Here is a 25,329-nt window from a genome sequence, read left to right as displayed (position 1 = left end):
TACTAACCTATTCCAAAAAGGGTGAAAAAAGATAATCGAACAGACCTCCCCAGACATTTGCAAAGGGCTGTCTTTATCTATTCTAACTTTGCAGAACCCCGCTCACATTTAATGGCTCAAGGTAAACCTCTATGAGAAATCAATACACTAGGTTTAACTGATATAAACGTTGGTACAAATACTAAATATTCTTTACCAAACAATAAACCTAACAGGTATTACAAAAAAATAAATAATAAAAAAATAAAATATCTATCTGAATAGAATCTTACTATCTGAATAGTAAACCGGCTGCACAGAATTCAGATCAGGTTTCCAATAATACAAACACATAATCAAAATTGCATCCAAAAAAAATGTATAATGAAAAAAACTTTTCTAATACAATTAAAATCATGATTTGTTTAAAAATAAAATGAAAATAAAAACAAATAGATAAAAATTATAATAAATGGAAAATAAAAAACGAATTATTTTAAAATTTTAAGCGTGTGTCTTAGATGATGCATAACCTGACCTAATTTGAATATTTAAGAATTGTCAATAAAGGTGTTTACATCCACATCAATGTTTAGGCCAAAGGGGGTATAACACTTTAATTTGTGCACCCATGCCATTTTGAGTCTGGAAATGCTCCTAACTAAATGGGTACCCCTCCAGTTGGGCCTAAATTTATCAATGCCCAAAAACATAGTGTTGGAGGGGTCTCTATTGTGCGCTATGAGGTAATGCTTCGATGCTGAATGCTTTGCGAAGCCTCTACGTATGTTCCCAATATGCTCATTGAAGCGCACCTGCAACAGACGTTTAGTCCGGCCCACTTATTGAAGGCCACAAGGGCACTCCAACATGTACACCACCCCTTCGTTCGCGCAGGTAATAAACGGCTCTATATTATAGGACTTGGAGGTACAACTGGACCGAAACACAGTGCTTCTCCTAGTCCGACACCCATTAATAGCATAGACCTGGCATTTCCTGCACTGGTAGTAACCAGTAAGATCTGTGAAAAAAGTGGGTCTCGTCATTGGGGGATTTCAAATATTAGGGGCTACCTTATCCTTTAAGGATGGCACTCCCCTGTACACCACCTGAGGTCTATCAGGCAAAATAGTCTTAAGCACAGAATCATTCTTAGGAATGTGCCAATGTTTATTATGTGTCTAACTTTAGAATATTGGCACGAATAATTTGTAATGAATGGGTTTCGAAAGGACTAATTTAAAGGACCCTCTCTATTTTCTCTAATCAGGTCAGCTCTATTAAGACATCCAACTTGTTTTAAAGTATGAGCCAGGGATTCAGATGAATATCCCTTATCAATGAATCTGAGTCAAAATCTGGGCTAGTTCCAAGAACACATCATGTTCTATACAATTGCGCCTAAGTCTCAGGTATTGACTCTTAGGCACTGATCTAAGCCAGGCCGGATGGTGACAGCTAGAGGTAGGAATGAAGGAATTCCTATCAGTAGATTTAAAATGAGTGGAGGTAACAAACTGTTCCCCACTTATAGATATGGTGAGATCTAGAAAGTTGATTTCATCATGAGTGGCCTCATACGATAGGCAGATGCCTCTATTACAGTTAACCTGCTCCATAAACATAGAGAGATCTGATTCGCTGCCATCCCATAGGAGGAGGATGTCGTCTATATAACGAGCCCACAAGGTCACCTGCGACCTTGACTGGGCAGAGATGACATCCTCCTCCCATTTGGCCATGAAGAGGTTAGCCAAGCTGTAGGCATATTTAGCCCCCATAGCGACACCCCTATCCTAGCGGAAATAAATTACCGTCAAACCAAAACAAATTGTGAGTAACTGCATACTCTAACAACCTCATAATAAACTCAATTTGCTTAGGGGGTAAGTTCGAAAACCGTCTAAGCCAGTCCAATACAGCTTCCAATCCCAAATGGTGGGGGATAACAGTATAGAGTCAAGTGACATCAGCAGTCACAAGCAAAGTCCCCTTACAAGGTTTATATCCTCCTAAGAGGTTGATAACGTGCCTTGTATCCTTAACATAAGATGGCATCCTACGTACCAAAGGTTGCAAAAAGAAGTCTATGTACCTGCCCACCCGGGAAGTAATGGAATCAATCCCACTAACAATGGGACGTCCCGGGGGCAAGCCAGACTCTTATTTCCTACCTGCCGAAGGTGCATTATAGGGATCCTTAGGGTCTTAGGAATCAGGAAGGCCTTCTCCTTCTTATTGAGTATTTTCGCCTCAAAACCACCAGTGACAATAACCTCAAGAGCCTGTTTATATTTATCATTTGGGGTTAGAAGGCAAGGGAGTGTAGGTGGCATCATCACTCAAGATGCAATACATCTCCTGCATATATTCATCCTTGTTAAGGATGACTATACCACCCCCCTTATCCGCCGGGCAAATAACTATATTTTTGTTGGAACACAAGGACTCAATCCCCATGTCAATCTCTTTTTTTATTCCTTGCTGTCTTAATACGCATATCATCCAAGTCTTTGAGGGCCAAATCCCTAAAAACCCTCAAGGATGGACAAAGATGTCCAGGCGGGTTAAACAAAGATGCATTAGATAAACCTGAATGTAAATAATTTGCAGAGACAGTCGTCAAAGGGTTAATGAGATTAGAAACTAAGTACCTCTGAATATTTATTTTTCTGACGTATTTATGTATATCCATATATGTCTGGAATTTGTTGATATTTTTTGACAGGGCAAATTTAAGGCCTTTGTCAAGGACTCTCAGTTCGGAGTCGGTAAGAGTTACTGAACTAAGATTAAAAATACCTGTACCTACTATGTTCTGGGTCTTTTTGGACTGAGTACGCCTCCCTCCTTGAGTTCCTCTCTTAACTCGATGACCCTTTTGATGCCTTGATTGGGTCTGGGAAAACCCCAACTATTCTGTTCAGATTTTCCCACCAAATTATTGTCATTATAGTCACCTTGATTGGAATCATAATGGCCTTCAGTGTTAGTTCCTAAATTACCCAAGCTACTCATCAGTTGGTATACCCCTTTGGGGGGATTATTTAAATCCTGTAGGGGTAAAAAACTATTTTGAGTTGGAACATTAAACTGGGATTGATAATCAACATTGTAGTGAACCACCTGGTTATTACCATAGGATGTTGTTAAGTTAGGTCTCTGATTATAGGAATAAGCTTGAGATTGATTGGAAAAGGTTCTGTGGAATATCCAGGTTTAGAACTAGGACCACCTACCAACATGGGGGGTGGACCAGGTGGCCGCCCTTGTCGCCAGTCACATGGAGGGCCCTGGGTATAATGGGATTGCTGACCCCGACCATACGGTTGGGAAGGGGAGCCAGCATACTGTTGGCCACTCTTTCCTCTCCCTCCATTGCCATAATTATGATGTGGGGGGCGTTTAACCCCTTTACCTTGGCCGAAGTTAACGACCCCCCTCCCAGGGGAACGGACTTGATTAGTACTGGGATGGACAGATTGATTCTGCACATTAGGAGGCCTCACCTCAGTTTGATCCGTAACTAGTGGGGGGAATTCTGCACCCTGTACATAAAGCACCCTTGACTTCTGCCCCCTGTACTTGGCGCACCCTTGAAGTCTGCCCTCTGTAAGTGGCGCACCCTTGAAGTCTGCCCTCTGTGCGTGGCGCACCCTTGAAGTCTGCCCTCTGTGCGTGGCGCACCCTTGACGTCTGCCCTCTGTGCGTGGCGCACCCTTGACGTCTGCCCTCTGTGCGTGGCGCACCCTTGACGTCTGCCCTCTGTGCGTGGCGCACCCTTGACGTCTGCCCTCTGTGCGTGGCGCACCCTTGACGTCTGCCCTCTGTGCGTGGCGCACCCTTGACGTCTGCCCTCTGTGCGTGGCGCACCCTTGACGTCTGCCCTCTGTGCGTGGCGCACCCTTGAAGTCTGCCCTCTGTGCGTGGCGCACCCCCGAAGTCTGCCCTCTGTGCGTGGCGCACCCCCGAAGTCTGCCCTCTGTGCGTGGCGCACCCCCGAAGTCTGCCCTCTGTGCGTGGCGCACCCCCGAAGTCTGCCCTCTGTGCGTGGCGCAGCCGATACAATCAGCCATACTGCTAATGCAGCCCACTTTGAAATTGAATTTGACACCCCTGCGTTAAAGCTTTTATTAGATATGACTTTATAATAAGAGTCTTTCTTTCCCTGTGCTGACACTGATGTATGTTATCCCTTTCAGAGTCTGAAAATTTGGATTATCGTCTTGGAGCCATTCATTGCCTGGTGTACAGCCTGCCAGACAATCACAGAGAAATGCTGGAGCTCATCATACGGCACCTCTCAAGGTGAGCAGAGGTCATGGCAACAGCTAAAGGGTTAGTTATCTTTACCAAAAAAGGTGAGTGGAGTCCTTGCTATAGGTGTAGGCCATAAGAGACCAGTAGCGAGTAGAGCCTGGTCACAAGCCAAATTTGGCAACAGGTACCAAATCACGAGCAGGATCAATGTCAGAGATCTTCCACCATCCTAGTATTGAACTGTCGAACACTAAGCTCAGAGCTACTGCATTGGGGTAGAGAGTGCATGTGAGGAGGTTTGAATCGGAGAAAGAGCTCACTCCTGTGGTGGAGGAGATGAGCAGTAATGACTAGGCCTGGCTTGGCAGTGGCATGGGAGTTTTCAGGCCAGGCTTCATGAGGTACGAAAATGGCCTGCACCTTTTAACAAGGACATTATTCAGCTTTGGTCAGCTGCGCAGTCTGGTTATATGTACAGATGTCCCTTATCTGCATAGGTAGTTTTTTTGGTAAAGGTGAACTAACCCTTTAAACGTTGGAAGTTAACTTATCATTTATAAGTATAGATGCAGGGTTTAGCATCCTGTATAATATAACGTGAGAATAACCTTTCCCAGTTCCTGTCTGTGTTGGTGGAGGATTCTTACACACATTTAGCTTTGCATGTCGAAGAGCATGGTCCAATTTTCTCTCTGCTCTCCTCCTCTTTCTCAGTGTGAAATTTTCTCCCATTTCCTCTCTAGCATGGTACATTTTTTTCCATCCATCGACTCCTCACAGCCCACTCTTCCCTTGAGTGTGTCTGTACTTCTGCTCATCCATTTTACAAGTGGCATTTTATGATTTTCCTCCTTATTCTGGAAGCTGTGCCCCAAAAGGGACAAGAAGGCAGAGGAATAATCACCAAAACTGTGGTCTCCCTTCAGCTATTTGTGCCTTGTTCTGCACTGTGTCTGTAAGGAGGTGGCCATCTTCATAGAGATAGGGCTTTCCTTCCTTATGTCAGAGCCTCCAGCAAGGAGAAAAGTGAGCAGCATGGTAATGGCATCACCAAATCTCACTCAAGATCTCCTTGGATATACAGCCATGAGCTTATAGAAAATAAGAGCCTAGCCCCCCTTGGATGCCAGGAAGGTCTTTGCTTTTGAGGGTCTGTGTCTCCGCTCATCCATTTTACAAGTAGTGTTTTATGACGGACTGAATTCTGGAAGCTGTGCCACAAAAAGTACAAACAGAAGTCAGTGGACTAGTCACCAAAGTTGCCTGTGTTCTCCCTGCAACTGTTCGTGCCTTCTGTTCTGTACTGTCCATGTATGGAGGTGGCCATCTTGATTGAGGCAGAGCTGTGCTTTCTCATGTCAGAGCCTCCAGTAAGGGGAAGAGTGAGCAGCACAGTAATGACATCAACAAATCTCACTCCAGATCTCCTTAGATATGCAGCTATGAGGTTATAGAACATAATTGCCTAGGTACCCTCAGGAACCAGGAGGTGCATTTCTTTGTTTCAGAGGAGAAATTCCAGACAAAAAATATATTTTCAAGGTACTGCCTAAACACAATTGCCATTTCTAAATGTTCTCTTCATTTTTTTTGAGTTCACATCCATTATAATGCGTTTTTTTCTTTTCTCTGATCCATCTGTTAACACCCCCTTTTGCATCTTTGTCATTGACCTCCTCCAAACCTTGTCTGTAATTTCTCAATGTTTTCTTAAGTATCACTATCTGGTACCTGTATGAGGAGCTCAAGATGAGGGTGGCTTCTTGCATAGTTCCTGTCTGAGCACCCCAGAATGATGAGACAAGGAGTGCTAGGGAAATTGAAGGGTGCAAGGATGCTGGAACCACAGACTTTAACTTGGGATTGCTGAGTCAATTAAGAAGCAGCACAGCCATGAGGGCACTCCTAACTTCATCCAGACCAGTACAGAGTAGTGCCTGGTCACAAGTGAAGTTTAGTAACAGGAAGGTACCAAATCACACGCAGGATCAAGGTCGGAGAGGAGCAGAGGTTGCTAACATGCTGGCATTGAAGTACAGATTTGACAGGCAAAATTTTGGGCAAGAGTTCAGGCTGAGGTCGCTAACACAAGTAGGCAATAGACTTTAAAGAGGAAGTAAACCCTGATGGGTTTACTTCCTCTTTTTTTTCCTGCAAAGGTAAAGCATAATGGACTACTATGCATCGCATAGTAGCTCATTATGTGTCACTTACCTGACACAGGAGCCAGCGAAGTCGCCGCTGATCCCTGTAGTCCGCCGCATCCATGTTGCTGGTGGCGTCTCGCAGCTCCGACGAATCACAGCGGCGAAGCCGCGATGACGTCACTCCCGCGCATGCGCACGGGAGTCGCGTCTCGCAGCTCCGCCGCTGCCACTCGGCGAAGCCGCGATGACGTCACTCCCGCGCATGCGCACGGGAGTCGACAAATTAGGCAAATCCATTCATGGATTTGCCGCATTTAGTGCGCCTGCGCGCCGCTGTCTACGGCGCATGCGCCGTAGACAGCGGTGCCCATTTTCGGGCAAATATCTCCTAAACCATATAGGTTTAGGAGATATTGCTTGGACCTACAGGTAAGCCTTAATCTAGGCTTACCTGTAGGTCCAAGTTGTTTGGAAGGGTTTACTTCCTCTTTAACAAGCAGGGGTAATTCAGAAGCAGGTCAGACAAAAGCCAGGTTAATAACCAGACTGCTGGTTGGAAGCTAAACAGTGGGGACTTGAAGTGAACAAGTCTTGCTTTTCTGCTGGTGATTGCTGTGTGGCATTTTTAGGTTCTTTTTCGGGCTTTTCCTTGTAGCTTTTTAACACCTTTTTTCTGACACTTTTTAAATGGCTTTTCTTTTCTTTGCTTCCTGCAGCCTACTAATTAAGGGGAGTGGTTAATTGGTCACAGGTGTTTGAGGCTTATATAACATTCTGTAGAACTCATTGTGAGCCTGCTCATTGTTGAGTCTGCTGGAACTCTGTCCAAGTGGAACTGGTTTAAGTGTTGCGTTAAAAGCCAGAGTTAGTGAAACTGGTCTAAGTGGTGAGTTAAAAACCAGAGTTTAAAACAGGAGGTTATAACAGGGATCATAGTACCTGTGTAGTGAGAGTACCTGAGTTTTTAAGTAGTGTGTGTGGATTTGTACTTGTGTATTGCGTGCACATAGTCTTGTTGAGTGCCTGTGTATAGTCTTGTTGAGTGCCTGTGTATAGTCTTGTTGAGTATTCGTGTCAGGAAGCTAGTTGTTAGGTAATTTGGACAGGGTATAATCCCCAATCCTCATTTAAATTAGTAGGTACGATGCCCGTTGGGTGTGGAGAGGCGACTCGTTGTACATCTTGCGGCATGTATGCGTTCCTTGATCATTCAATTGAGGTTGGATACTGCTGTGCAAAATGTAAGCACATTGTTTCCCTGGAAGCCCAGATTCTGAATCTGGGGAAGCAACTGTCAGCTTTGAGAAGTCCCTCCATACTAAAGGAGAGCCAGGAATGTACTCATCAGGGGCCAGCACAGAGGCGGGTGGAGACAGAGGTGCAGGCACTAGCAAAGAGTAGATGGGTGATGAGAAGGGTAGAGGAGGAAGTGCCAGGGAGGCCGATCCAGGGCTGGAGCATCCCAATAAGTAGGCTTCATTGAGTTACCTTGGTGAAACCAGTCAGGGATCAGCACTCCTGGAGCTGAGAGACTCTCCTAGCTGCCGGGTTAAGAACTCCTCCAGCGAGAGTGGGAGTGGAAGATCCTGGTGGTATGGGGACTCAATTCTTAGAGAGGCCAATCTGTAACAAAGACCTGAAGCGCCAAACAGTATGTTGTCTACCAGGCGCTCTGGTTCGGCACATCACGGATCTGGTGGACAGATTACTGGGAGGGGCTGGGGAAGACTAGGGACTTGGGAGCTAAATTGAGACAAAGGACCTCCAAGGTAGTATTCTCAGGAATTCACATGTGAACCAGTACATCGAGCCACACCAGAAAGGCAGAGGGAGATTAGGGAAGTAAATGTGGCTGAAGAGCTGGTGTACTAAGGCAGGGTTTGGGTTCCTGGAGGACTGGGCCGACTTCTCAGTTGATAACCCGTACTATAGAAGGGACGGGACTGCACCTAAATCAGGAGGGTGCAAATCAGCTGGGACTGAAGATGGCCAAAAAGTGGGGCTTTTAATCTAGGCGATGGGGGGGAGGGTCCAGAGGTAGAGATAGTCGGTGCAGAACATATTCCAGAGGGTAGTATTGGGGGCATTAGTGGTAGGTTGACCAAAGCACATAAACCCAGGGTAAATATAGTAGCAAGTCCTAGTTGCAATCTCGGAATACCCAATAAGAGGATAATATGCAACCGATCTAAACTACGTGGCATGTTCATCATTGCCAGGAGCCTGGTGGACAAGATGGGTGAACTAGAGATACTGTTGTATGAGGAGGATTTGGGTTTTGTGGGAATTTCAGAGACCTCGTTCAATGGCTTTCATGATTGGCAAACATTCAAGGGTATACCCTTTATTGCAAGGATAGAGAGGGTAAAAAAGGGGGAGGGGTATGCCTATATATCAAGAAGAATGTACAAGTGAATGTGAGAGATGACATCATTAAGGGAGCTAGGGAGGAGGTGGAATCCTTATGGGTAGAGCTCCAAAGGGATGAAGCTAAGGGGAAGATACTGGGAGTATGCTATAGGCCCCATAATCTGAGGGAGAAGGGGAGACAGATCTTCTATCCCAATTTGGATTATCAGCAAGGATGGGAAATGTTATCATAATGGGGGAATTTAACTATCCAGACATGGACTGGGTGGAGGGAACCGCGCATTCTTCTAAGGCTCGCCAGTTCCTAAAAGTCTTGCAGGACAATTTTATGGGTCAGATGGTAGACGCACCAACTAGAAATAAAGCATTACTGGATCTACTGATTACCAATAATACAGACCTGATCACGGATGTGGAAATACAGGACAATTTAGGTAACAGCGATCACAGGTCAATTGGCTTCGGTATAAATCACACAAATAGGAAACATTAGGGGAATACAAAGACACTGAATTTCAAAACAGCCAACTTCCCTAAACTACGAACCTTGCTAGAAGGCATAAATAAGGATAAAATCTTAGGAACAAAGAACTGGGAGGAGTGATGCGTTTGCTTTAAGAGCATATTAAATAAGGGCATTAGCCAATGCATCCCATTAGGTAATACATTTAAAAGAGCGAACAAAAGTCCTGAATGGCTTAACTCCAATGTAAAAATGCATATAAAGGCAAAGGAGAAGGCCTTCAAAAAATACAAGGTTGAGGGATCATCATCAGCATTCAGAATTTATAAAAAATTCAACAAGAAATGTAAGGGTGCAATAAGGACGGCTAAGACAGAACATGAGACGCATAGCAGAGGAAAGCAAAAAAAATCCCAAGAAATTCTTTAAGTATGTAAACAGTAAAAAGGGACAGACCATATTGGCCCCATAAAGATTGAGGAAGGACATCTGGTTACAAAGGTTGAGGAGATGGCATAGTATTAAATGTATTCTTTTCAGTCTTCACAAGGGAATTAGGGGATGGGGTTCAATAACCAAAACTGCAGTGTTTATCCTCATGACACATCACAGGAAGCACCTCCATGGCTAACAGAGGACAGAATTAAAATTAGACTTGGTAAACTTAACATAAATCACAAGGACCAGGTGGCTTGCAGCTGAGGGTACTTGGGGAACTCAGTCAAGTAATTGCCAGACCATTGTTCCTAAGTTATACTGACAGTCTACTGACTGGAAGACTGGAATGGTACCAGCTAATTGGAGAAAAGCCAGTGTAGCACCAATATTTAAAAGGGCCCAAAATACATCCCTGGGAATTAGACCAGTTAGCCTAACATCAATAGTATGTAAACTCTTGGAGGGGATTCTATATAAGATTTTTGTAATGAGAACGGTTTCATTAGCAGTAATCAGCATGGATTTATGAAGAATCGTTCTTGCAAAACCAATCTATTATCCTTCTATGAGGAGGTGAGTTGCCATTTAGATAAAGGAAGGCCGTAGACGTGGTGTATCTGGATTTTGCAAAAGGATTTGACACAGTTCCCCATAAACGTTTACTGTACAAAATGATGTCCGTTGGCATGGACCATAGGGTTGAGTACATGGATTGAAAACTAGCTACAAGGGCGAGTTCAGAGGGTGGTGATAAATGGGGAGTACTTGGAATGGTCAGGGGTCGATAGTGGGATCCCCCAGGGTTCTGTGTTGGGACCAATCCTATTTGTTCATAAACGACCTGAAGGATAGGGTAAACGGTTCAATCTCTGTATTTTCAGACGATACGATACTAAGCTAAGCAAGGAAATAACCTTGAAAAAAGATCTGAACAAATTAATGGGGTGGGCAAATACATGGCAAATGAGGTTCAATGTAGAAAAATGTAAAATAATGCATTTGGGTGGCAAAAATATAAATGCAGTCTTTACACTGGGGGCGAACCTCTGGGGGAATCTAGTATGGAAAAGGACCTGGGGGTCCTAGTAGATGATGGGCTCAGTAGTGGCATGCAATGCCAAGTTGCTGCTAACAAAGCAAACAGAATATTGGCATGCATTAAAAAGGGGATTAATTCCAGAGATAAAACGATAATTCTCCCACTCTACAAGGCTCTGGTCCGGCCGCACCTAGAGTATGCTGTCAGTTCTGGGCACCAGTCCTCGGAAAGGATGTACTGGAAATGGAGCGAGTACAATAAGGGAAACAAACCTAGCACTGAACTTATTCTCTTTGGAGAAGAGACGCTTGAGAGGGGATATGATTTCAATATAAAAATACCGTACTGGTGACCCCACAATAGGGATAAAACTTTTTCTCGAGAGTTTAACAAGACTTGTGGCCACTCATTAAAATTAAAAGAAAGGAGGCTTAACCTTTAACTACGTAGAGGGTTCTTTACTGTAAGAGCAGCAAGAATGTGGAATTCCCTTCCACAGGAGGTGGTCTCAGCGGGGGGGCATTGATGGTATCAAACTATTAGATAATCACCTGAACGACCGCAACATACAGGGATATACAATGTAATACTGACACACAATCACACAAATAGGTTGGACTTGATGGACTTGTCTTTTTTTTCAACCACACCTACTATGTAATAATAAAGTCAAGCAGATTCAGGATCAAGGATAACAGAAGTGCAAGCTGAAAGACCATCCAGCAATGATCCCATGCAGGGCTCATGTTTAAGTAGGCCATTGGACACCAGTATCAATGGTGGACATTTTCGCACGTGCACGCATTCTTTTGTGGACATTAACAGTGTCTTAGTTCTTGGAATTTCACAGTAGTAGTTTGTTTCTACACCATAAAATTCACAATTTGAGTTCATCTGCTCATGCGAATCCTATATCTTGTTGCTTAATTTACATTTCAGAGTTTGTGAATACTGCAAAGAGAACCTCATGTCCCCCTCTAATATGGGCGTCATATTTGGACCAACTCTGATGAGGGCACAGGAAGATACAGTTGCCGCAATGATGAACATCAAATTCCAAAATATTGTGGTGGAACTTCTCATAGAGCACTGCGACAAGGTAAGCATCTCTAAAAGCGTAAACCAAAACAGTTAACATGTTGCAGCTTACTGTCCATAGATGTGGCTGTATTTGTTTTCTCTTTTAAGCTCTTTCCTTTATTTTTACATAGTGATCCTGTGAATAACCACCAACTCTATGCAAAACGAAAGAATGTTTTGGCTATACCTGTAGCGCTATCCCCACAAGAGCCTCTGGATATTGAGTCCCCCTATTCCTGCACAGCCAGGCAACCCTCATTTCGAACTTGCATCCAGACACAAGAAATCAGTCCATGGGCTTGTTTTTGTAGTTTTCTTGGGGAAACTTGGATAGGGTTTGGGGATTATTGGATGCCCAGTAAGATGTGATGAGGACGAACTTCCCTCACTATGTACACAAAAATGAAGGTCCTTTACAAACCAGGAGCTCTCAGTCCCCATTAGTGAACTAGCACAAAGTTATAAACTGTAACTGCAAGATTATCATATCTCCCCAGAACCTCAGTCACAGCAGATACTACTAGCCCGACTGGCTGCTCTGAAGAATTTCCCAGGATAAGGGATTGGAATTTAGCGCAACGCTGTCCCGGAAAATATGCTACGTCTGGCAGTCTCTCCCCTTGTATGCCCCTGGGTGTGCTGAGGTACTCACTGTCCTTTTTGTTCTCCATTGCACTGGGCAAGACTTCTATTCAGGCCTCCTGCTATACACATATTACCATGCCAGCCCAGATGTCTTCTGCAAAAGACCCAAAATTAATGGTGATCCATCTCTTAAGCTTCCTCTCCTTCCTTTCCTTAGCTCCCATCCTGGAGGCAGAGCCCCCCCAGCCCCGGGTCCCCTCCCAGATCTCTTGACGGCAACCTCAGCACTCCATTTTCCACCCGTCCCACTTGCTGACCAGGCTTCACGGTATTTAAGGCCTGACCCAGGCACCCTACCAGGCCTTCTACCTGGAGATTGGCCAGGTTCCCTCAAGTATACAGATCAGAACCTCTTACCCTCTGCCCACTAACTCCCAGAAGCTTCTCCAGGCTTCTAGAACCAGGGGAAGGTACCAGAGACCTGCCCTGTAGAGCCATCCAGCCTTACCTGTAATAACCCAATTACAGACTCGCACAACTACCAGGAGTCAAACAAATGTACCTACACTAGTTGCACACTAGAGGGTGCTACATACCTACACTTTAAAGCTGAATTTTAATTTGCTTATATTTTGCCTGCCTAATAAGCTTTTTAAATAAAATCTTGAATTTTTTTTGTACAGTCCTTATTTTAGACCCAATGTTATCCCTAGGGCTTTATGGTTCACTATGCAATGCAGGCAGATCATGGCTGGTAGAAGGGGATGGCAAGGTGCTGTAAATGAGTGGATGTCAGTCTAGGGGAGTGGATGTTCTTAGGCAGACTGCATTTGCCCCAGGTAAGACCAAAATGTAGAACTGAAATACAATGAAGGGGCAGGCCATGGAAAGTCAGGGTGGGGAGGAAAGAGCTAGATGATGGATGTCCTCCAGGCAGGAAAGGAGGTGCGCTGTATTTGACTTGCAGCTGTAAAAAGCTTGCAGTCTACAGCAAAACCAGAGTAAGCCTTTGCAATACAGGAGAGGAGCTTGTACAAGACTGAAGGGAAGGCTGGAGGTCAGCAATATACAAAGACAGGCACATCTGTGAAGTACAAAATTAAAGTAAAATAAATAAGCGCATGCCGTGTTTACTCCTTACATGCTTTCATATAAGAATAAAACTGGTGCGGATCTGGTGCATGGGCCAAGGATTACAATGACCTGTTAACAGAATTGCCAACTCATTCCAAAAATAGCAAAAGAAAAGTCAAATGTTTTCTTAGGAAAGCTGATAAAATGGACTCAGAACAAACAGTGTGTCAGTTACTAGCCAAAGATTTTCTCCTAGAAATTCCATATACTGATACAGTGGAGGCCCAGTAAACATTAGGCTTCCTTAAGATCTGAGCAGCAAGCCCTCCTCAACAACCCCCTGCCACCCCAGCCAGACCCCCCCCCCCCCACGCACGCTCCAATCTAACTAATTGCCATTAACAACAAATAATCTAAAAGCTCCTTCTACTTTTTTAAAATTACATGACTTCCATGGTGTAATGATGTCACAGGACACAGTCTGCCGTGCTTGACTCCCAGTGCCCATTCCTAGAAGAGAGTCTGGCAAGGGTAGTGTTCTTGGGTGAGGGGAAAAAGTTTTAAAAATGTAATTAAGGAAAAAATTGTAAATGGATTAGAGACTAGGCCCGGGGATGGGTGGCGGAGACTAGACCCGGGGATGGGTGGCGGAGACTAGGCCCGGGGATGGGTGGCGGAGACTAGGCCCGGGGATGGGTGGCGGAGACTAGGCCCGGGGATGGGTGGCGGAGACTAGGCCCGGGGATGGGTGGCGGAGACTAGGCCCGGGGATGGGTGGCGGAGACTAGGCCCGGGGATGGGTGGCGGAGACTAGGGCCGGGGATGGGTGGCGGAGACTAGGGCCGGGGATGGGTGGCGGAGACTAGGGCCGGGGATGGGTGGCGGAGACTAGGGCCGGGGATGGGTGGCGGAGACTAGGGCCGGGGATGGGTGGCGGAGACTAGGGCCGGGGATGGGTCAAGTGTCTGTCAAACTTGGAAATGGAAGTCAAAGGGGCTGTGTCGCAACCATGAGCCAAATGTCTTGTGTTTTGTGGCCCATTAGTGCCATTATAAATAGTCCGAAATTATAGCAGCTAGGGGTCCAGGACCACATGGGCTCTTTCACACTCGCAGTGGAGTGCAGTGCCCTTTAGCCTAAGTTCACACTGACAGCAGGATTGAAATAGTCCGTGTTCAGTTTCATACCTGCATACCACTCCGACTTCGGGGAGCGATTTCAGAGAGATCTGTGCGGGTTCCTGCACAGATGTCTCTACAAATCGCACCCCGACGTCACCAAAAGTAGTAGTACAGAAACTACTTTTGGGAATTGGTGCGGTGCCACAATAGCCGCCGTTGTAGAATGCGATTTGACACAGCAAACCTAACCTAAGCTCAAAGAGTGATCCACTTTTCGATCCCCTTCCCCGACCGCCCAGCTGAAAGATGCCTAAAGGGAGAAAAGGGTGGGAGACTTTAATTGAACTTTGATAGGTAACATCTGACCGAGGGCAGTTGGAAAACAGTTCGCCTTTTATAAATGTACCAGATATATTGAAATCAATCACCTGGCAGGTCGTAGAGTACTCTGTCTTATCTTCTGTCCATGAGTAGTATTTGTACACAGCTGGTTTTGTGATAGGAAAGAAACGTATGTGACCACTTATGCAATTTCTGGATTTCTACACCAATTGTTTAAAAAATGTGATCTGATTTTTATCTGTCACAATAATAAATTTGTTCATTTATCAGACATCGAGTACAACATTTAATATTGCATTATCCCTACCATATGGATGGGTTCAACATCAAAGTCAATTTAAAACACTTATGAACCCCCGGTAAACCTCATTTACTGCCAATTGTTTTGGCCAAACTCTTTGAGTATTTGCTGATGAGGCGGCAGTTAGAAGGTGTGTTGGCCGCATTCTTGCATACCAAATAATTTCACGTATTTTCTTTTAATGCCTTACTTTGAAGTAGAACTAAAGGCAAAACATGTAGTTTAGACTTGGATGGAGTGGTGAGGGAAAAACCACTGTCAGATTTTTATTGCTGTCTGTCCCCGTTAAGGAGATTCTCTTTCTTTAGATATCCTGATTGGCACTAGCACCAGGGCATTTAAGTGGGTAAATTCAATCTTTTGACTTGCCATCCGGATAGGAATAGAATAAAAATATTTCAATTCCAATGACCGCTGTCTGAGAGGATTTCAGTCCAGTCTACAGGACAGGAAGTGAAGAGAAATCTCCCAATGAGATGGCAAAAAAAAAAAACCTTTAACCCCCCCCCCCCCCCCCCTCCCCCCAACTATCCAATATTTAAAAAAAGGCTTTAGCTAAACATTAATGGTTTGTTTCAGGTCAGGCCAAAGTGTATAAACTGAAGTCAGGACTTTAACTCCGCTATTCTTAAACCACTTTGTTGCGTTATCCATGTGTATTTAACAGTTTGTGAGAAACTTTGAGGGGTAGATTGCAGAAATATGCTTTGTAGAATGCCCTGATGCAGTTTGGAATTCAAAAGTATCTCATTAACTGAGCCAGCAAAGCAGCCCCAAACACTACTCCCTCCACCATGCTTCACAGTTGGGATGCTGTGTTGGTATGCAATGCTTTTTTTTTATTTTTGCCACACTTTGCTGTAAGCATTTATCAGAAAGTTTGCCTTAACTATCCAAAGAACATTATTTTAGGAGTGGTCTAGGTGGTCTTCAAAAAACTTGACAATAGAAGTGCTGGAAACATTGTTTCTCTTTCGTTCATCGACAGACACAGTGCCTCCTTAATTTTGACCATTGGGTTGTATCGCCTCCAAAGGAGTAGGTCTAGGCAGAACAAAAAAAAAACCTGGCTATGCCCATGGCCTGTCATCAGTCAGTATATATTCCCCTCCCTGCTCTAGTTATTTTGTTTATTTCTGTCTAGTTAGGAGTAAGGACCTAGCTGCTTGCTGGAATCTTTTTTGTCTTTTTCATGCTTTTTCTCCTGGAAGATCTACAATCAACTGCTGGGTGGTGGGCCATATGATCTAGATCCAATGATCTCCTCAATCCAGCCAGTAAGTGCGCGCAGACTGCAGCTACGCACTAGGTCAGCCGCGACATAGCCTCAACGGACGAGGATCCTGGCAGCATGCTTCAGCATGTCAAATGGCCGGCGGCCATGTTTGGGAGGTCTGATGACAAAGCGGCAGACGTTTACCTTGTTTAAGCTGGACTCCGGCTGGCAGCCATGTTTGTGTAGCCGATGACCTCACGGAGGAACCAGGTTAGTAGTTTTTCTTAAACGTCACCCCCTTCAGCAGATTCAGCTCAACAGGAAGTAACTGAGGTTTGTGGCAATCTCACGGGTTCCTCTGGTAGACATTGTAGTCATCCTAGTGCCACTGCAGGGCCAACACCTTCCTCTTCTGTGGTCCCTGCAAAGGACCAAGGGCGAAAGTATTCTGGTGGCTGTAAATGTCCCTTAGGAGCGACCTCTCAGAGAGGACCAGTTGTACCAAAGACTCAGCTTCCATCCTGTTTACAGTTAATGGTTTTAATGGCCTAGCCATTGAAAGCTAGGTACTGAGAGATAGAGGTCTTTGGGGTCAGGGATCCATACTATGGTGAAGGCGAGGAAGTATACTTCTAGTAAGATATATTATCGTACGTGGAAAGCGTACTTTTCTTGGTGTAAGTCGATTGGTGTTAATCCTTGATCCTTTTCTGTGGCTCGGATCTTAGCCTTTATTCAACAGGGCATTCAGCAAAAGTTGGCCTTGAGTACCATCAAGGGCCAGGTGTTAGACCTTAGCAGTCTTCTTTCAGCGACCCCTAGCCACTCACGCTTTAGTTCGCACCTTCATTCAAGGAGTCCGGCATGTGGCTCCGCCTATACAGTCTCTTTTGCCGCTATGGGATTTAAACTTTGTACTATCGGTTCTCCAGAAACCTCCATTCGAGAATATTCAGGAGATTCCCTTACGTAGGTTTTCCCAGAAGGTGGCATTCTTGGTGGCTATTAACTCGGCCCGCAGGGTTTTGGAGTTGGCGGCAAATATCCTGTTGTAGTCCCTATTTAGTACTCCATAGAGATAAAGTGGTTCTTCGCCCATGTCAGTCATTTCTGCCCAAGGTTGTTTCTGACTTCCACTTGAATGAAGACATTGTGTTGCTGTCCTTGTCTCAAGCTGGCTCATCCAAAGGAATTTGCTTTGCATACCTTGGATGTGGTTCGTGCGATTCAGGTGTATCTGGCAGCCATTGAGTCCTTCCACAGGTCCAACTCACTTTTTTTTGGTTACACAGGGACCAAGGGAAGGGCTGGCAGCTTCCTTGGCTACCATCTCCAGATGGATCAGACAGACTGTGACTCAGGCCTATTCTATTAAGGGTTGGGTTCTTCCTTTCTCTGTCACAGCGCATTTTACTTGGGCGCTTAGTACTTCTTGGGCCTTTCGTCATCAAGCGTCAATATCACAGGTTTGCAAGGCGCCACTTGGTCGTCGGTGCATACCTTCACTAAAATCTTTAAAGTAGATATTTTGGCATCTGTTAGATGATTCTTTTGGCCGCAAGGATTTGCAGGCTGCTGTTTAAGAGGGGGTTCCCTCTAGAGGGTTTTTTTTTTCCTTCAAATTCTTTTTTTTTTTCAGATTGGACTCCTGTGACCCGGTTAAGGCTCCTGTATCCTGGTTAAGGCTCTTGCGGTTAGCCTTGGGTTATTTTGCCCACCCCTCATTTTTATTTGGCACTGCTTTTGGACGTCCCAATGGTGAAGATTAAGGAGGCGCTGTGTCCATCGATGAACGAGAGAGAAAATGGGATTTTTGTACTCGCTGTAAAATCCATTTCTCTGAGTTAATTGATGGACACAGTACCCACCCCTTTGACCCCAGCTTCAAAATTATATGATGTCTTTGGCACCAGTTTCAGGACAATATGATGTGTCTTTGGCTCAATTTTACAATCACATGGCGTGTATTTGACACTAGTTTCAGGGTTGCATGGCATGTCTTTGACCCCAGTTTAGAGATCCTACAATGCGTCTTTGACCCCAGTTTCAGGACCAAATGGCATGTACAGTATTTGGAACTGGTTTCAGAATCGTAAGACGTGTCTTTGACCCTAGTTTTGGGTACACATGGCGTGTCTTTCAGTATATCATAACGATTAATGATTTTGGATGACCTCTCCTTAGTAGAGTTACTGTGGTACTGAATTTCTTCCATCTGTAAATTTAGCCATTTTCTATAAGGCTGATGGAGGCCTAAGCCTTTCGAAACCTTACTGACACTAGGACATTCAGTAACTCTCCTCTAAGAACCTCTAAAGTGTATTTTGATTAGGCTGTATTATATAGTATCTGTTGTGAAAGGCAAGTAGCAAAAAATGTCAATTTTTACATGGCAAGGCAAACACATACTAGAACTGAATGGAATACCTGATTCAAATAGTTTTTTTTTTTTTATCAAGAGATATTTTATTTAGATGTCCATGCACTTTGTTAATTAACAACATAAGTATTTGAAGCACTGCTTGATCAAAGATATCAAAATGTAAAATGTTGTTATTACTGGTAAAGTAAATTCTAAATATAATTTCTAAAGCCATTTTCAATCTTTTTTTATATATAAATTCTTTAATAATGCATTTTACTACATATAGAAAAAAGAAAAAAAAGATATCCGCAATGTATATTGAAATTCAGTTATGGTCGCAGTTTTGAATTAAGCTTGATTTAGCATAGTGTACTCAGGGCATAACTAAAGTATTCATATACAGTGCCTTGAAAAAGTATTCATACCCCTTGAAATTTTCCATGTTTTTTTCTTGTTAGTACCAAAAAGTAAATGTATCTCATTGGGATTTTATGTGATTGACCAACACAAAGTGGCACATAATTGTGCGGTGGAAGGAAAATTATAAATGTTCAGTGTTTTTTTTTTTTTACAAATATCTTAAACATTTTTACCCATTCTTTTTTGCAAAATAGCTCAAGCTCTGTCAGATTGGATGTAGAGCATCTGTGAACAGCAATTTTAAAGTCTTGCCACAGATTCTCAATTGTATTTAGATCTGGACTTTGACTGGGCCATTCTAACACATGAATATGCTTCGATCCAAACAATTCCATTGTAGCTCTGTATGTTTAGGGTCATTGTCCTGCTAGAAGATGAACCTTTTCTTCTAAGATTTCCCTGTATTTGGCTCCATCCATCTTCCCATCAACTCTGACCAGCTTCCCTGTCCCTGCTGAAGAAAAGCACCTCCGCAACTTGATGCTACCACCATCATGTTTCACAGTGGGGATGGTGCATTTAGGGTGATGTGCAGTATTGGTTTTTCGCCACACATAGCATTTTGCTTTTAGGTCAAAAAGTAAAATTTTGGTCTCCTCTGACCAAAGCACCCTCTTCCACATGTTTGTGTCCCCCACATGGCTTCTCACAAACTGCAAACGGAACTTCTTATGGCTTTCTTTCAACAATGGCTTTCTTCTTGCCGCTCTTCCATAAAAAACAGATTTGTGGAATGCAAAACTAATAGTTGTCCTGTGGACACATTCTCTCCCACCTTAGCTGTGGGTCTCTGTAGCTCCTCCAGAGTTACCACGGGACTCAAGGCACTGTAGCGATACAAACATAACCTGGAGATATAAAGAACAATGGTTGAAATAAAATAAAAAACTTACATTTGGGGTATTAACTTGACCCCTATGGGTTTTTTGGCAAAAAAATCTCACGTTGTCAATTGAGTCTGTAGATTGTTCTTTTGGCAAGAGAAGAGTGAGGGAAAAGACAGCTAGGTGGGTCGGAATGGTAGTGGAAATTTTGTCATCCCTGTGGGAAGGATAGTATAGAAGACACGAGTATGGGGGAAGGGGTTGAATTATAGGGAGGAAGGTTAAGTATGATGAAATGTTCATTCTTTTTTTTACTGTGCAACTTCTATTAAAATGATCCCTAGTGATCCTGCCATGAAGGTCCTTGTATAAGCACTTTGGGGTATAAGGCCTGCATGGCTGTCATCCCAGAAGAAAGCCTCTTCTAATGATTCACAAGAAAGCCTGCAGTTTGCTGAAGACAAGCAGACTAAGGACATGGATTACTGGAACCATGTCCTGTGGTCTGATGAGACCAAGATAAACCTATTTGGTTCAGATGGTGTCAAGCGTGTATGGTGGCAACCAGGTGAGGAGTACAAAGACAAGTGAGTCTTGCCTACAGTCAAGCATGGTGGTGGGAGTGTCATGGTTTGGGGCTGCATGAGTGCTGGGGAGCTACAGTTCATTGAGAGAACCAAGAATGTCAACATGTACTGTGACATACTGAAGCAGAGCATGATCCCCTCCCTTCAGAGACTGGGCCACAGGGCAGTATTCCAACACGAGAAGGACCCCACACACTCCTCCAAGGCGACCACTGCCTTGCTAAAGATACTGAGGATGGGGCGTGACCGGATGGTGATGGTGGCGGCAGCATGTGAGGAGTGAGAGAGGTGTGTGCTCTCACCGCTGCACCGACGGCTGAGCTTCTGATCGAATGGCCGTATCCTGTGTAGCGATGCCCCCGGGAAAAGAGAAAGGAGAAGGACGCATGTAAGCACACGCTCCCCCAGCTGCCATAGGAAATATTACAACCCCTAAAGCACCTGGTGCGCCCGGTCCGTGGAGGTCCCCCGTTGTCTTGGTGCGGGGGAGGTGCGCGGCCGGTCCGGAGGCTGTAGCAGCACAAGGTGGGAGGATTGCTGCGGGTCCGTGTGGAGCTGGGATCGAGGGGCGCCGTGGTCTCGCGAGAGCTTGGTCCAGGACGCAGGCGAGAGACCAGGAAGAGAGGAGAGAGGCCGACAAACACAGCGAACTCAGACTCAGAACGCCAGACCAGGCAACGAATACTCTGGGTCAACAGTGGAACAGCAGTGAAGTGAGACCCCTAGAGGACACCTGCAATACCGCCCGGAACTTAAAGTATGTATTTTATCTTATACATTTAACAATGTGGAGAATACCTGAGAGACGCTTTGCTGCATCTAGTGGTATAAGGCTGCTTACAGATCTCTAAGCTCTAAGGGGAAAACAGAAGGTGCAGAGGAGTGAAACTTGTACTGTGTGAACTATATTAACCAGCTAATAAATGGGCAATATCTGATTAATTGTTGGTAATCTGACGTATTTGCCTCTGCTGTATTATCGCTAAGAGAGGAAGAATTTGGCTGGTTAGTGGAAACACCTGGAGCTATTGGAGGTTATATACCTTTAGCAAACCCCCCATTGTACTGGAAAATACGTCCCGGGAACTACCTCCCCTCCCCCCTCTCCTGGAGGAGAAGAGAGGTACCCCCTTGGGTTATCCGTTGATTTAAATCATGGCAGCAAGGAGGAGAGGAGAGGAGCCCGCAGCTCAAGAGAATGTTGGAGTACAATCCTTAAGGTCAGCTAAGGATAAAGATAAGGAAAAAGGCTCCCAGGTTATGGCAACAGGGACTTCAGTAGCAGCAAAACTAGAAAAATACGTGCATACCCCAGATCATACCCCAAATAAGGGAGCACAAGTAAAAACTGCAACAGACAGAAAGAGCCAAGGGCAATCAGTGCTGGCAGGAGGAAAGAACGTAGGTAAACAAACGACAGGTGCTTTGGGGAGATCCGATACAGTACTAATGCAGGTCACTTTGACCGAGGGAGATGGAGAACCTACATTAAAGGAGGTGTTGGGGGCGGTCAACGTGTGTAAACAATCTCTGGTAGAGCTATGTGATCAAACAAGAGGCATTAAGGAGGAGTTAGCCTTGATGCGGCAAGAACTCCAAAACACGGCAGATAGAATAACAGCAGCGGAGGGGAGAATATCTCAGATTGAAGATGAGGTATACCCATTGAATCAAGAGGTCAAAGATCTAAAAATACAGATGGGGAAATTCGCAGGGAAATTGGACGAAATGGAGAACAGACTCCGGAGGGACAATGTGAGACTGGTAGGACTCCCGGAAAAATGTGAAGGCTCTGATCCAATTATATTTCTGGAAAGATGGCTTGTGGAGACCTTTGGAAGAGAGACTTTCTCCCAACAGTTCGCAATAGAACGGGCGCACAGAGTCCCGACTAGAATCCCGAATCGTGGGGGCCAGCCTAGATCTATTTTACTGAAATTTTTGAATTATAAAGATAAAGCGGCTGTGCTACGAAAGGCTAGAGAAATGGGAAGTATTATTTACAAAGGGGCCAAAGTTTCATTTTATTCTGATTTCTCCCCGGACCTGCAGAAGCGCAGAGCAGAGTTTGCTGAAACCAAGCGTAGACTTCAGAAATTGGATGTCACTTATGCTCTGCTGTATCCAGCTCGGTTACGAGTTGCAGCATTGGGAGAGACTTTATTTTTTGATTCTCCAGCTGGTGTGTCGGCTTGGGTGGAGGAGAAGGGGGATCGGTTGATGAGGAGGTGATAGGTCAGAGGGGAGGGGGGAAAACTTCTTCCCCCCCTCCTCTCCCCCTCTCTTGGTTTTTTTTTTTGTTCTTTTCTTTTTGTTTTTTATTTTCCTTTTCTCTCTGCCCTCCTTGCTCCTTCCCTCTCTCTCTCTCTTCCCCCCCCTGACCTCCTTGTTGGGGGGGGGGGGGGGGGGGGCGGGCTCGGACAGGGAGACATAGTGGGTACAATGCACTCGAAATAAGGGCACAATGTACATATTCATGTATCGGTGGGCGGTGGGACACACACAGCATAGTGGAATATGTGAATGAGAGTGAGAAGGGTTAAAAATGAGACACAGGTTGGGCTTAAGGGGAGGGTGGTTAGGGAGGAGGGGAGGGAGAATGGGGAGAAGGTATGTGAGTGGGAAGGAAGGAGGGGGGAGTATGAAGGCATGGGTAGGGATGTTTTGGTCACAGAAAAAGCCCCTAGGGGTAACCTAGAAGGGTATAGGGGGGGGTGGGGGGTAGGAATAAGGAATAAAAGGGGAAATAATGCACAGGAAAAGGATGAAATTCGCACAGTAATAGAGGAGAAATTGAAAATAATGTCTGGAATACATGAAAAGTTTATTTTTTTTTCACAGAAGGGAAGCTTAAGATGGATTGGAATTATAATATGTAATAGGTCACATAAAGATGATAGGTATTTTACCTCGAGTAAGCTTCTCTCTCTCTTTTTGTTCCCTCATATGTCCCAGCTTTCTAGATGGGATGTAGAGATTGTCCCTAGGAGATTAACCATAACATTGAGATCTCCTTTTTCCCGTTCTTTTTCTTCTAGGAAGGTATGCAGGCTAGAGTTATAAATATTGGCTCCTGGAATGTACGAGGGTTGGGTACACCAGTTAAAAAAGCAGCAGTGTTTGAGGCCCTGGAAAAATGTGATATCGGGCTGATCTGCCTACAGGAGACGCACCTAACTGTGGACTCCAAGCTGGAGAACTACAGTAGGAAATTTCAAGCTCAGTTTCACTCAGTTCACACCTCTTATTCAAGAGGTGTGGCTGTGTTGGTAAGAAAAGAAGTAGCGTTTAACTGTCGACAGGCCAGCATCGATAAAGAAGGGAGGTATGTGTTTTTGTATTGTGTAATTGAAAATCGGGAGTATGTCCTTGCAAATATCTACATTCCACCCCCGTTTAAACTGGACGTTTTATATAATCTAATGGAATTTATAGTAGATAAACCTGGGATTCCAGTGGTAGTAGTGGGAGATTTTAACGAGGTCATTAATAAAAATCAGGATAGATTTCCACCAGGGACTTATCTGCAGAGGGAGGGGGAGAGTCGGTTATCCAGGTTTATGCAAGAAGGGGGACTGTTTGATCTATGGAGAGTCCGGAACCCGGACCTGTTACAATACTCGTGTTTCTCAAGCTCCTACTCCTCACTCTCAAGAATAGATCTAATCTTGGGGAATGAAGAAGCCAACCAAGTGGTAAGAGATATAGCATACCAACCCAGAGGGGTGTCAGATCACTCATTGGTGACGGTGTCGCTGCATCTAGGGGGGATAAGACCTTTGAAAGTATGGAAGCTGAACCCAGCATGGCTTGAGATAATTGGCGATTCAAATAAGGTACTATCCCAGCTAGAAGAGTTTATAGAGACGAATAAGGATACCGCTGCGAGAGGAGTGATATGGGACGCACTAAAGGCCTACCTCAGGGGTATCCTTATCCAACAGGTAGCGAAAATTAAGAAATCATCTAGAGAATGGGAAAACACAGTTAAAAGGGAGTTAGCAGGGGCAGAAAGAGAATATATAATAAATCCCACCCCAGAGACACAAAAGATATGGTTAGATACACAGCAAAAATACAAAGCAGTGCTCATCAGGAAAGTCGAGAATAAAAGATTGTTCCAGAAACAAGTGGCGTTTGGGGAAGGGGAAAGAGTCGGGAAGATGCTGGCACACTTAGTGAAGACCAATTCCTCGCCATCCACCGTCACTGCGATCAGGACAGAGATGGGAGAAATTTCAACTCAGAGTTCAGTGATTCTAGATACTTTTAGATCATACTATGTAAAACTGTACAGATCCCAGGGGAGGGTGGGAGACGAGGAAATGGATACTTTTTTTGGAAACATTAGAGTTCCATGCCTTACCGAAGAGGAGAGAGAGATAATGGAAGCACCATTAACATTAGAAGAAATCCAAGCTGCAGTGACAGCAATGGCTAACCAGAAGTCCCCAGGTCCAGATGGTCTCCCATTGGAAACCTACAAATATTATGGGAGAGTATTGCTCCCGGAGCTTCTTGGAGTATTAAATAGGGCAAAGGAGGAAGGGAGATTGCCCACCTCGATGACGGAAACAACGATAATTGTTCTGCACAAGGAGGGGAGAGATCCGATGGAAACTAAATCCTATCGACCTATCTCACTTTTGTGCACGGACGCAAAAATATTAGCCAAGGTGCTGGCGGCCAGACTGAATAAAATTATCTCTAGATTG

At 44.6% G+C, this 25,329-nt stretch overlaps 1 protein-coding gene across 2 annotated transcripts in view; it reads left to right on the top strand.

Annotated features, from left to right (window-relative positions):
- OPHN1 (oligophrenin 1) overlaps positions 1-25,329 on the top strand; it is a 201,576-nt gene that overhangs the window by 121,290 nt on the left and 54,957 nt on the right. For both annotated transcript variants that reach the window (XM_077479375.1, XM_077479367.1), the window contains 2 exons: positions 4,185-4,290; positions 11,639-11,798. In XM_077479375.1, the coding sequence (XP_077335501.1) occupies positions 4,185-4,290; positions 11,639-11,798 (266 nt within the window). The remainder of the gene's footprint in view (positions 1-4,184; positions 4,291-11,638; positions 11,799-25,329) is intronic.

The sequence above is a fragment of the Lithobates pipiens genome, unplaced genomic scaffold, assembly GCF_037356315.1.
Source record: "Lithobates pipiens isolate NorthernLeopardFrog02 unplaced genomic scaffold, aLitPip1_a1.2 Scaffold_1, whole genome shotgun sequence".
NCBI lineage: Eukaryota > Metazoa > Chordata > Amphibia > Anura > Ranidae > Lithobates > Lithobates pipiens.
Note: the sequence above shows the minus strand (reverse complement) of the source record. Positions and strands in the feature narration are given on the sequence as shown.